The sequence below is a fragment of the Pholis gunnellus genome (genome assembly GCF_910591455.1).
Source record: "Pholis gunnellus genome assembly, chromosome: 1".
In the NCBI taxonomy this organism is placed as follows: domain Eukaryota; kingdom Metazoa; phylum Chordata; class Actinopteri; order Perciformes; family Pholidae; genus Pholis; species Pholis gunnellus.
The window spans coordinates 24,041,676-24,056,093 of NC_136528.1; the positions used below are offsets into that span (position 1 = coordinate 24,041,676).

The window sequence follows — 14,418 nt, forward strand, 5'->3', positions numbered from 1 at the left end:
TGGGATTTCATAATTTTAGGGGCATAGCCACCTGGCCTTTGATGTTTGGTGTGAAGTTTTTGAGGGCACAAAGGCCAAATGCAAGGCCATCAAATGAAAGAATGATTTAAAGTCCACAAATATAATGAATTTGGGTTAAGGGTGATTTTATTTTGAATGCAAAGTATAACTATCAGTGAAATTAATGAATAAATTAATAATTTTGTGGCATAAAAGAAGTTGGTTGTAGTTATTATTTCCTACTTTGTTGTGCTGTAGCCTACAGAATAGGTTAATACCGTTAAAAGTCCAGATATGAACAAAGTGGGTCAAAGATTTGTGGCGGTATTTTAGTTGTTGAAATATATTTATCCTCTTAATTATTTCATATCTATATTTCACATACAGTGCCGGTTAGTAGAAGGAAAACATTCAGATTTATTCTCTTTAAAGACTACAAAGGAGGGGGAGAAGGAGAAGGAGCACAGTTTTGGGTGGGTAACTTTAGCGGAGCGGAGAACAGCTTCTGGTATTCTTCAGCATTGTTTAAAGTGGCCGGCATCAGCTCTAGCGGTTGCATCAAAGCCGGAAGTTGTGGGACAAAGCCCCTGCAATCCTACGTCTGGTGTGGGAGTTTCAGAAGCTGTTTGACAGTCTGACATGTTGTGACACAGTATCATGGCCCCTTTACACTGACAGTGGAAGCAGAGATGTTTGTTAACATACTACTTCTGTCCGACCTCTGCGGTCTAGATGTAGAAGTGCAGTGTGGAATTAAACGCAACAGGAACTACTTGCTATCTTATAATTTAAATAATCAAACTCCATGATTCTTTTGCATTGCAATCTGAAGAAATGCATAATTTGAAAACACTTTGTACTGTTGAATTTTAGCCAGGAAACTCTCCAGCTAGTGAGGGATATGCAGTCTATATATGCGCCCCTGGTCGGTCCATTGTTGGCATGCTACTCAGAAGGCAATCAAAACATGATGATTTAATGGAGATTCATGAAAATGTAAGTGGTTTCATGGAGCTGAAGCTTGTGGCTATTTTCGAAGCCTCAGTTTGTTGTTGGAGCAGTTCATAACCGCGCAGCAAAAAGACCTAAGACGTAGCCCATGGGCTCCAGCGCTATTTCATTCATGACCCTGTGGCGGTTGTTATTTAGCTGTACGGAACCATATATGTTGGTATTTGCTAAATGAAACATTCATTTCTTGTGTTGTTTCTTTTTAAATAAATGAGTATGAAATGACCCAATAGCACATTTCACACCTTACAGAGAAAAGCTTCAGCTGAGCTGTGACGAAGAACATTAGTGCATATTATGCTGTATGATTATGAGTGAGATGGGTTACATCCTTTATTTTTTATTATTGCATTAAATCGTCAATTAACTCGATCTACCATGTTGAAGTGGAAGCCTTAGGACCTCCTAACTTCAGCTTTGAAGCCTTATCCTCATCGTTCCCTTTGAAGCCTTATCATGAGTCTGCTGAGACCAATCGGAGTTCAGCGCTCTCTGACGATTGAGGTCCCACACCTTGGAGCTTAACAACACAATATACAGACCCACCTGCTGACAGCCATTTAGCAGGGTCAGAGTTGTATGTCCATGTGTAACACTGTACATTATCTACTTTACTATAAAATGTAAACGTGTATTTGCTTTGAATTGAACCATTTGAGTCCTTATACAAACACATTTCCCTCCTTCCCCTCGCTGTTCTTGTTATTTGCTGCCTCTGCTTTCTATCTCTCTATAGTAGAAGTAGACAAACGTTTTAGCAAGCTTACCCAAGTTTTTTAAATGAGCCAGTATGCTGTTCAATCCTCCCAACCCCCTGCTACTTTGCAGTATAATCATGCATGACATTTTTCTCCAGCTGAAGCAAAAGCGTTTTAGAGAAGTCTGCTTCTAGTACTTTTTTTTAACTTCAAATTCTACTTTATGACCCATTATCTATTATCTTGTGTTACTGTATGAAAATAAAAAAGCATGCCCTCCCTTTACATCCATTTGTAATAGTTGTAACTTAAATAAGTAATTTATCTAGTCCCAATAGCCATTAGTTTTAATTTCATCGAAATTGGCCAAAGATTTCAGAAAGATATCATATTCATTACTTCAATCTCGAAAATCCAGTATATGCTCATTTAAATCTGAGACTATTTAAATTAGTTTGCAATCCTACTTTTTTAAAATTATTTCTGCCAGGAGATTATGTATCCTGTCCTGCATATGTGTGCATGTGTCTGTCGGTTTGTCTGCCCAAGGCTAATCTGCAGCCTAACATTATTTGTGCTCACTTGTAACTGTATGCTCAAGGACCTTAAAGTGATTCACAATTTTTGGAAAAAATGAGATTTTGTTGATTGTTTAATACCATCATAGACTACTGACTCCTAACTATTCTTAACCTGGCAGGTAAAGACAGCTTGCTTGCAAAGTGAGATTCAGTTTTGCTGCATCGAGCCGGTGCAGACAGCTGCATAGTTTACAATGAGAGCGTATCTGTTGCATAAGACAAGTGATTGAAAAACACGTCTGCGGTCTAGACGGGAGGATGATAACGCCATTTTTAACCTTAAACAGTCTCTGGTTGCAGCTAAATCCTGCCAAGGTGCATTAGTGAGACGTGGCCAGCTACATTGTTTCAAATTTCAATTAAATATCTTTTACATACTTATTTGGTAGGAAATACACATGAAATAGCAATACTAGGTCTTATAACCATGCGCTGCATTCAGCAGTGCACTCTTCCAGCAGATGATGTACAGATGATTTACCAGCATCCCATGAAATAGGAATTCAATAAATGACAACCCTCTGCATGCACAGTGCATCCTCCCATCACATGTGCTGTCAACACTACTGTACTGTCTGCCAAAGGACTTCATGCTTTCAGGGAAGTCTTGATTATATTACTTGAGTGAATACATTTTATTTTTTTCAGGATATTTTAGTACCAGCAGATAGTACACAGTTAACACCTTCTGCGAGCTTTTGCTAGCTAGCTATTACCATGTGAGATTAAGCATTTGTCAATTGAAGAGTTCACTTTTAATTCACCTCTTTACGTTCATCTTGATTTGTAAGACATTTCTTCTAGAATTTAGTTGTTCGCTATAAATCCTAAGTTTCCACACATCCCACACTGTCGGCTCAAATGTTCAAAGTACGTTTCCCCATTAGTTATGTTGACAGCTAGATAACTCACCACATGGCACATTTCACATTGTGTGTATTTGAGAAAATAATGGATCTATTTGCCCGAATTAAAGGATTATGTCTTCTTATGAGATGGTAAATGGCTAGGTTTTATTTGCATATGACATGGTAAACACGGCCTGAGCAGACAACCCCATATATTTCCATTTTATTCTCGTTCTTTATTATTTCCCATGGAAAGGTTCCACCTTGAAGATTCCCGGAATTTAGCAACACTAATCTCACCAGGGCATCTGCTGCAATTGTTGAGCTGTAACATCACATGGCTGTCTAACAAACTGTTGGCTCTACTGCCAATTTTAATGAACCTCTATTAGAAAGAAAGGATAAGAAATGTGTCATCCTTCACGTTTGCCCATTAGACATGACTGCAGCATCTGCCTGTGTATGAAACCTCAAACACGCGGAGTCCATGCTTCTTTAACATCAAGGGACATAAAGCCAAAGGGAACTGAGGCCAAATACAAGGCAACTGTAGAATAAAGTGCACCATATGATGTTAGTTCTTCTTAACTCTCCACATGATCATACCTCCAGGTCCATCCATTTTCTCCCAATGACTTGTATTCCTGACATGGTTATTTAGCAGATCAGATTGTCTGTGGTTAAACATATGTGTCACACATGATAATCTTAAATTAACATTCATAATGGGTTGGGGAACTTTCTTCTTCTGTGAAAGAAGCTTTGTGGCTGATTGCATGTGTCAAACGGGCTTTGTCTTGCCGTTTTTTCACCAGCCGTTCATCAGCAGTGAGCCGGCCTGTGCGAGCATTCTCTGAAACTGTAGTCAGCAATTTCACCTAATTACAATGCTACGCTTCAATCAGGTTTCGCAGTCCATGAAGATTGTGATCCAGAGGAGCCAAACACATCTGTGCATCAAAGAAACTGAACAAAACAACCAATGTGTGATTGCATTTGTAAGCTGCACAATATTTCTTATGCCTCACCTCCTTTTGATTAGGAAACATTGAAGCTAATGCCAGAACTTTTCACTGTAAAATCCCTGAAGAAGATTAGCATTTATCCTAATTAGCTTGCCTTCTGTAATTACATACATTTAAATCTCTGATCAGCTTGTTCTGAAAGGGAAAGATGTGTACGATGCCTCTCTGACATCTGCAGTCGAAACAGCTGCAAGGACAGAGTGGTACATTAGAAAACTAAATACATGTGCAAAGGCCTTTATCCACGCTTTTTTTTTCACAGTGGTTGCATAACTATTTGCTCATAAGTCATAGATAAACCCGTGAGTAAATAATGTTTTATGTATGTGTCTATGCTGGTCTGTCTTTGCGTGTGCTGATCCATGAATTTGTGATTAGGTTAGGCGCATAATGAATCATGAATGTGGATGGATGTGCCAGATCTAATGTTTAAGATACAGCTGTGTTGTTTAACATCTAAGTGGAAGCAGGATTTTCTCATCTGTATATGAAGAACCTGACGTGAGACTTGTATCCTCTTTAATATATTAGCACTTCTGTCAGCGCTGTCACCGCAGGCTTACATTCAGTGTGGGATTCTCTGCTGCTCACTCAGTTAAAACAAACTTTCCACTCTCACTTTCATCCTTTGCCTGTTCGTGAAAGCACATGTTACCAAATAGCTGGACCCAAAAGTGTTTTTTTAACAAATGTGCAAAAGTTTCAGCAGCAGTAAAATACTTGTTTACAGTTTTGATTTGGCAAGCCATTTTAACAGATGCTATGGATATGCTCTGGGACTGTTCCCAACTTCCCACTTGCTCCTCTTCACCTGCAGCCAACAAAAATGTTAGCGACAAAAACAGTGTTCTGTTTCTTTGTTGTTGTTTTTTTGCTGTAGTGCTGCACTTCCTAACAGAGCTCTGATTTGTCAAAATCCATAGCTGAGGCTATTTTCTATACAGTAACAGCAAGGCTTAATTAATTAGCATGTTTCAATGGATTGTTCGGAGTCGACTGATTGTGTTTTTTATTATTCTCAGGTACTGAGATTTTTTTTATAATAATGATGTTCTTTTATTATATTTGTCATAATGGAAAGAAGGGACATTTAGTGCAACTCTCTCACATATCTATTTTCTTTAATAGTTTTGCAACTATATAGTAGCTATAAAATAGATCTGCACATTATGAAATCGCATTGTATCGTACTGCTTTGACAAAGGTGGGAATTGGGTCTTGGTGGCTGTTAAATGGATACATTGATTCTTTTTCATTACATAGTTAATTTAAACCAATTTATTGTATAAATTATCTTGATTCCTTGAGGCCTATCATGAAGGCACTCACAATTGATTTGTTTAATTTGTCTTTGTAAATGTATTCTTATAGCAACATCACTTGTGCTTCCTACCCGTACAGACGTCCCTGGGTTTCTACCGTTTCACCCTACATCTTCAGTTTTGTTGGTATTATTAGTATTGAGTCGTACAGGTTTAACTCAACCTGGCAGTCTGAGCACAACTGTGATCTTGCAAGCATAGAGTGTATTGGCAGCTTGGTTTCAAATTCCATCTTGCAACCCACTAGAACGGGACATATATGGTCCAGTGAGCCAGAATCCCATCTAGATTTGGGGACGATTATTCCCCAAGTTCACCACGGTAGGCCTTTATGTTTGTATTGTTTTTTTGGAGTAGAGCTCACAATGTATAAACACAGTGGAAAAACCGTGCAGGAAAGTTTTATCAGTAAACGTAGAATAGTTTTGTCCTTTATTATTTTGGCATTACTGCTGTCTATATGCTGCTGTTTATTTTGGTATCTGTATTGTGGAGAGCAGCCAGAAAAATAGACTAGTGAGAAAAGGAGAGAAGGAATAACATGTGGCAACAAGTCACAGGATCATAAACATGCAACTCAGACTCCTACCTGCTATTCACAAAGTCCTTTTTTATGTCGGTTGATATAAAAGCAGCATCACCACTTTTCAAAGTGCTGAAAGTAGCTGAATCTGTCAAATTATGTGTTTATACAAAAAAAAGACTGAAAGAGGAACAGAGGGGTGTGCAACCTTTAAAATCACCATGGTTTCCTTTTAGCTGTCATTTGCACTTAAGGACTTTTTATTGATTTAATTCTTTTCTCTTTCTTGCCAACCTTTAGTTGCCAACAGTAGTGTTCTACTTTGACACGTTAAGTCAATTTGTTGCATCAATGGAAACTTCACATTGAAATGGACTTACTTCAGAGTTGCAGAGCTTCCTAATGCAGCGAGTGAATGTCATCTAAAGTTATCCATCATGATGACAATAAACCATACTCTTGTGCCAAACTCTTGCTGTGGCATAGTTTCAAACAGCCATTTCAGATCCTGGGAAACAAGGTCCACACAGCTGACCTGAGGCACTTTCTTTGACATTTGCCAACCAGCTGATGCTTGCCAATTGAAACTGACCCCAAGTCAGCCTTAAATTCCCCCACTCCTCAATGTCAACATTTTCCTCGCCCCAAAAATGTGATGGACCATGTTGCACTACACGTTTAATGAAAGTGATTGAGCGCTCAAATGTAAGCAAAACGGATACAGCACAAACCGCCACGATAACTTCACCTGAGAAGATAAACAACAGAGATTTATGCAAAGAAAAGATGGAAAAACATATCAATGAAATAATACCACTAAGCTACAGTTACCACAAGCTCTCTGCCCTGCACAATATTGTTTTCTCTGCAGGCATGCGTGGAATGAGGATTATCACACAGGGTTGCATCTCAACAGAGTGGAAACAGCGTGTGCCAGTTGAGGAATGCTGTTGCGTTGCTAAAAGATTACAGCGCTGTCGTTTTCTAAAGGACTTCTGCATTTCAGCTTATTTTGTTGTTTTTAGAGAGTTTGGTCTCAGTGGCCAGGAGGCTTGTTCGTTACTCTAGAGACAATAGGCTGGTGTTGAACTGTTGATGGTGCACCTCATTACTGCAGCTTGGTGCCTCTCTAAGGACTGATTAAGGATTAAGCACATTTGAGAGTACCAACACGTACATACTGCGGCCTCCTTGTTTCACTATCCATGCAGAGCTCCTTCATCGATAGCTTACTGTATATGCATGCAGTACAACAGTGAGACTGTCAAGACTTGCATTGTGTAGTCGAATACATAAAAAGAAAAGTCCCACACTCTAAGTCTCTTCTGCACCAATCCACCACTAGTGCAGCGACAGTCATTTTCTCTGTCTCTTCCTTAAATGTTAATTAATAGGTAGAACTGAAAAAAAAAAAAACTCTCAAAACTCAAATCTTTCATGCTGGCCAGAACTTTTTTTTTTTTTTTTTTTTGACTAAACCTCTGATAATGATGTCTGATGCTCTCAGATGTAGAGCAGCAGAGGAAAGATTATACAGCAAGTATGCAAATGTGGCACCTCTAAAATTGCTCTATTTGTATGTATCAGTAACGAGTCGAAGACAGGTAATTATTTTCCAAAGAATTTGCACTACGGCTGCCTCTTTTTAGCAACATCCTTGCCGGCTCCACAAATGTTGCTGTCCAGGAAATATATTTTTGAAAAATATATTTATTTATATATGTATAATTATCAGTGCACTCTCATATGTTTACACAGTAACTGCAATCTCAATCTTCTGTTTGTTTCTTTTTGTTTTTTGTTCATTGGTCTTCTCTTCTGACTGAAAAGTCCATGATTGAGCCCCCAAGTCCGTCTCATAAGCTCTCATGAGTCTCATCAGTTCCATAAAGTGCTTTTTGACAGTAATTACAACAAACTAGATCCTGTAATCTAAAATATTTTTGAATAGAACCATGTTATGTATTGGTTTGTAAATGGGCCAATTTAGACCACAGGGTTCTCTGACTGTGATTCATTTTGGAAGCTCACTCACTTTCATTTTCTCATAACTGTCAGTTGTTAATGGCCAATTGGTGTGTTTGGCTAACCGCTAACAGCTAACTACCAATACACACACTGCTGTACCTCGCCTCCACTCACCCGTTGCTATGCACGCAGACAGCTTGAGTTTTGTTTTGTTTTTTGCACGATTGCATGACGTGTCTTGTACGACGACTTCGGGCCGCTGCTTGTTTTTGAGTTTGAACTAAGTGTGTTTTACGATGCCATACAGCCCATTGGTATCTGAAAGGGGAGTCAGCCAACTGTGAGTTGTATTCATTCAATCACACAATACAGCAGTGGTCGTTGCAGACGCACCGAAGAGCTGCACTCTAGCGAGTGTATTTTTCTGGTAGAGAGCACTGTGATTCTGAAATTCTAAAGCTGCAGTAATCCTTTTTTAAATGTATTTGAATAGTGTATTACATAAGTGTGAGGACTGTAGTATGAAAGGGGTTAGCATATTGTTTACTGTTTGTTGTGTTGTGACCCAAAAACAATTAAAAAATCAATGAAAGCAGTTGTCAAGATATTTTTGGCACATGTCTACTATTGGTATAGCCTTCACACTTCCTCGAAACAGGAATATAGTTTCTGAATGCACTGCCATTCATGTACATGTGCTCAGTTGCCTTTACTGCAGTGCTTTGAACTGATGTATAATGAAAATCCAGCATGAGGTGTATGCACTGCTATATCTACGTTTCTCTCTGTTTCACACGATAGCAGGGTACCGACAAATATTATCCTTCCCCATTTGTTACGGTCTGTCCCTCTTTGATAGCTTCGGTGATGAGTCCCAAAATCACAGGAGAGTTCTGATCAAAGACTCAGCTCAGCCTTTTGAAAAACTGAATCCTGCGGCAGTGATGGGTGTAAAAAAACGTCTCTGTCTCTGTCTCCCTCAGGTGAGCACCTGCGTGTCTGTCCCCAGGGATACACCTGCTGCACACCCGAGATGGAGGACAAACTCAAAGAGGAGAGCAAACTGGATTTCGAGAACTTGGTCAATGAGAGCAGCCGCAATATGAGGACGGCATTTGTCTCGAGGCATAAAAGGTTTGACGGTAAGCTATATCTGCTGACATACATATTAATTTGTATCCCAGACACTTCGACTTTTAGTAAATATTTTCCACACAAGCACTGTCAAACTTGCCGTGACGCCACGACTGAAAATGGCTGGCTATTATTAATGATACTGTGAGAGAATGTTTTCTTTTCATACATTTTGGTCCTCTTCTTCCTCAGTACAGTAAACCTTTTGTACGTTTTCTTTCTCTTGGCTCACACCACCAGCTACCTCATGAAACTTTCACAAGTCTAACTAAATTTAGTTATCATTTCTGTTGTTCAACACTCACAGACTTAGACTATATTATTTTTCTGACTGACTCATGGAGCATTGCACAATGTGATGGTGCTTTTGTGCTACTGGAATTTATTTACAAACTGACAGAACAAGACATTTGGTGAATAAACGTCATTGCCGTTCTGCATGCTTGAATGCAAAGTTGTCTGTAAAAGTAAAATCATGGTGCACATTATTAGATCAAGGTGTCACAGTGTCTTCATGTCACTCGTCATATTTTTTTTTTTTTTTATGTAAATCAAAATTCTCGTTGGTTTGTATTGGTAGTGTAACAGTTAGCAGTAATTAGGTAGGCAGTGGATCTGTGATCCGTACACAGGCACACATGTGAACCGCATATTAATTACACAGTTTAACAATCAGAGTATAAAATATTTGTAGCTGCTACTTTTGCCTGGAAACATTTACTCGTACTCCTGTAAGCAACATATGGTGAGGTTAGCATGTCACACACTCTTGATATGAAAGTGAAAAGAATTGTATCTTTTTTATTTTTATTTTGCTAATGTAGAGTCTGTAGTTGATAAAGATTATAATTACTTGTGGTGTGACGGATCATAAAACTCACCGTTCGTATCATATCACGGATCGGCTCAAAGATCGGATCAGCACAAAAGTCAAAAAGGGAGCAAATGTGTTCAAATGTAATCTTGTAGAATGTAGTTTTTGCCAAGAAACCTGAATAAATACAGTTGTTTGAAGGAGATGTTTTTACAGCAATATGAAATCGATATTAAAGAGGGAATGATGACCTATTTAACTTCCTAACACTAGCAACTGGTAATATATGATACAAACTACTAATTTAACAAAAAAAATATTTGTATTAATAAAATTGCAATAATTTATGCAAATAACCACTAAAGATGACATGTTTACAATGAAAAAAAAAAGTGTTGCATACCAGCTGCTTCAAATAAATAGCATAGCATCAAAGTGTCTAGTTTTGACAACACGTTTTTATTGACATTGAATACCAAATGTGTCTTACATTCTGTTTCAAGAATATCAGTGAATTTGCAGCCGTGACCCTATGTAGCAGATGGTAGAGGGTTATGCAGGGCCTTCAATATGAAAAAAGTGACGGCAATAAATGTTGAATCAGGACAATTTCTGTGTTTCTTGGCAAACTGCATGTTTAAAATCAACTCATTTTTTTTCTCTTTATGTGATATCAAGTGTGATACAAACTGAAAACTGAGTACCGGCACCAGAAAGGATATAGCTGGAATAAGAGAGATGAGCGTTTTACCTGGCCAGAGACAATCAAGAATAGTTTCTTTCAAGTTCGTCACTTCTGAGTGTTAAATGATCCATCTGTCAGGTTGGCAATCAACTGAGCACAATACCTGCATCTCCCTGGTAGAGTCGGATTCAATTGCTTTTGTTTTAAATGGCAATATTAGTTTATCAGTAGGATATTTATAGAAATGCTGAAGGGCTTGAGTGGAGAATCTAGATAATACAATATATCCTATCACATTTGAATCACAAACAGCAGTGTTATTTCCATTAATGTTCATGATGAATGTGAAGATGTATTCATTCACACAGAAAACTTCGAACTACGAATGTCAGAAGCATTGACTTAGTTATTTAACACTACTTATATTGAAATAAGAGATATATCGAAGGTAAGCGTCATTGGTTTCACTGTTATGCATGCAAGGATACTAGAGATGCCCCGAGCCAATGCTAAGGATCATCTGATATCTGCTGAAATAAAGCAGATCAAATTCTAATCCTTTCTTTTCTCTACTGTGATTTTTCCACATCTGCCTGCTAGTGTGGCAACACTGCTCTCCCTTATGTCAGCCAACGGTACAAGCATTTCCTGCATATGCAAGGGAAAATTGGAGCGTGTGAATGTAAAAGATTGAAGACACTGATGTTGGCGAAATGCTAACAAATCTCTCTTTCTCATTAGCAAAGACCAGTGTACCATACTGTATATTCAGGTCGTCATTTTTAACCAGTGCAGACCGTCACTTTCACAGTTGTTGAAATGACAACCATTGGTGGTGACAGGTTATATCAGCTGTCAGCAATTGATTCAGTGAGAAACATGAGGGCAAATTAAGTCTGTTTTGGGGTTAAAAGTGCTCTGTGCAGCCGTTGTCTTCACTGGACCTAAGATGGTTTGTGTGGGAAGAAGCTCAACTCTGTAACGCAACCGTGAGTGTTTCTGTAGTTCACACAACGACAACAGGCTGATCCGTCTTCTCTCTAGCTGATTGTGTCACGGCAATTTCAGTCACATTCTGCAATAAAACTTTCATTCACATCATATCATTAATTTAAGCTTTACAGCTTAATATTTTAGAACCAGGCTCTTCAGCATTTGGATCAAGAAGCTCATGAAAAAAATAAGGTGTGTTGGATTAAGTAGGCTACAATCGTTGAATGTGTCAGATATATATTCAGTCGGCATTTAATAAATGAAATACTGGATCAAACTCGGTATCCGCACACACTCAATATTAAAGGACTCATATTGGAATCAGGGGCAAAATAAACTTGATTGGGACATCAAACGGTTACTGAACTAAACCTTCAGTAGTAAGAGTAATTCTGTACTGTTGTGTGACCTATTATTGTTTACCTTTAGTTTACTTTTCCATCTAATTTTGACAATATGACAACCACTATCTTTTTTTCTTTAAGCCATCCTAATGGAATCCTCATTTCGAGGTAAAAGATTACAAGATTGTGTCTATTTAACGTCGAGGGAATACGTTTCTTTAAAGATTATGCTTTGAGTGGCCTCATTAAACCCTATTTCAAAACACTTTTAAGATACTTTTTCACAGAAGAGTGACGTTAGTGTAAGGCACACAGGAGAACTCCTGCAGAAGATGCAGAAGTTCAAGCTCACCATCTTTTACATTTCTGAAAGAATGTGTGGGAGTTTTGTTTTAGGTGCTCATTTCAACCCATATTCTTAAAGTTCTAAAAGTCATGTTTCTGTGTGCACTCTGTCTCTCTTGAACTAAGTTGGAATGAATGCGGAAAAAAGAGTTCTGTGCTCTGTTGCCTTCTTTTATCAGACACATGTAGACAATTGGCAACAAAAGATAAATATATAACATGTAATCACAGTTGAAAAAATATTGAATATGAAACTTAGATCTTGGTGTTGATTACATGGAATAATAAAATTGTACAGAACACACGAGGAACATTTTTTTAAGGCTTTTCTGTGGAACAGATGTAATACACAGACTTAGAAAGAAGGTTCTGCTCTTCTTCGTAACAACTAATTGGTAGCCATAGGTTATGCAAGCGTTGCCAGATTGTTTGAAATGTGCAGTAAAAGCTTTGTATTAGAAAGTGTGTTTCTACATTGATGGCGCCATTTCAAAGACAGTTCCTCTAGAATAATGTCCATATATCTGTGTAGTTATGTAGTGACACTGGTGACACAAATCACTTGTGCAATTCCATCTTCTTCACGTGCCCATATCGCCAGGCCACTCGACATCACATTCCTTCTCCTTGCGTTAAGCTCCCTCCACCTCGTGGGGTTTGAATCATCCCTCATCAATTTTACATGCCCTCATTTCTGTCCCCAGTTATTTATAGGGCCCTATTATGAAAACCTTAACTTACTTTTTGATTACTGACTGCTTCCCCTGGAGGCCTGTGGGTTTTGATGCATTATTGAGCAATCCTGAAGCTATAAATGACTGTTGCACACTAAAATTAAGGTTTGGGTTTTCTGAATGTCCAATCATGTGGCCAAGAAATCAGTGTGCTTTATATTCTCCCAGAGAGACTTGGAGTCTGGTCATATTCCAGTCCAATTGATGGACAGTATGGGGAAAGAAACTCACAATCCTACTCTACTGTGTTGCAGGTCTGCATTTCTTTGGCTCACTATGGTTACCACCCCCAACAGGTTTGTTTTATTAGTCTCTGAAAGCATTAGTGTTCTGTGCCTAGTGGGTGTCCTGAGGTAACCTGAATTAAGGAGAAGAAATTAGATAAATATTTACAATATGTATGTGAGTGAGAGAGAAAGCTGGAGAGACGAAGATGGAGATAAAGACAGAGAAAGGCTGGATTTGTGAAAGAGGCAGAGGGGGAGAGAGTTCCGTCACATCTGTTAAAGATTAATTGCAGGGGATGCACCATGATAAAAGATGCCTCATGCACAGTCAAGGGATTTGAGATTGAGACCTTTGAGATTGAATTTGATTGAATTAAAAAATGTTCTCATCTCTTTGAATTCTGGTCTAGTATTACATATTTAAAATGTCACTATCTTCGTAAAAAGGGTTTACTCCTAGGGCTAGTTGGCAAGTAGTCACTGGTTAAATAACGTGAAGCCGTAAGTTGGTTTTCTCCCTGTTTTTTATGTCACCAGCCACCACTGGAAATCTTATTTCATTGAAAAGTGAAAAAGTGTATTGATTTCCCCAACATAATGTTTTTCTCTCTCTCTCTCTCTCTCACTCTCACTCTCTCTCTCACTCTTACTCTCACTCTCACTCTCACCCTCTCACTCTCCCTCCTTTCTTCTTTATTTTTTTTATTATTTTTTTTTAATGGCTGCGATGTACATCAATTGAAGCTTCTTGTTTTGCATTTTATACATCCCTGCATTTCTGTATATTCAGAGTCTTTGACAACTTGTAGGTGTGTGGGAGTTTAAGAGGTTAATATACCGAAGTTTGACTCTATTATATGTCCAGTATAACGCTTTCTGTTTGTTCTTGTTGTATGGTAGATGCTCATTAGGTTCAGTTTGGTTGATGCTTTTCTGTGGAGACCCCGGCAAGAGATTAGTGTGTGTGGTTGGTTGACTAAAGTCTGGGTTGAGCAGCAGCCTTGGATGACTGAGCTCTTTGATCCTGCCCCAGTAGAGCTTCTCCGCTCAACGTTGAGAGCCGCAGTGCCCCTCATTCCCTTCAACGATCCCTTATTCACACTCGACTTAAACCAAGACTCACTCGAAACACAACAACCCATTCTCTCTCAGCTGCAGTCCCGACA

General features: G+C 38.6%; 1 protein-coding gene across 1 annotated transcript in view; it reads left to right on the forward strand.

Annotated features, from left to right (window-relative positions):
• The window catches only part of LOC306710993 (glypican-6-like), a gene marked incomplete at both ends in the record, with an annotated part of 119,381 nt that overhangs the window by 17,984 nt on the left and 86,979 nt on the right, over positions 1 to 14,418 (forward strand). Inside the window, one exon of the mRNA XM_079179758.1 lies at positions 8,960 to 9,118. Within this exon, the coding sequence (XP_079035884.1) occupies positions 8,960 to 9,118 (159 nt within the window). The remainder of the gene's footprint in view (positions 1 to 8,959; positions 9,119 to 14,418) is intronic.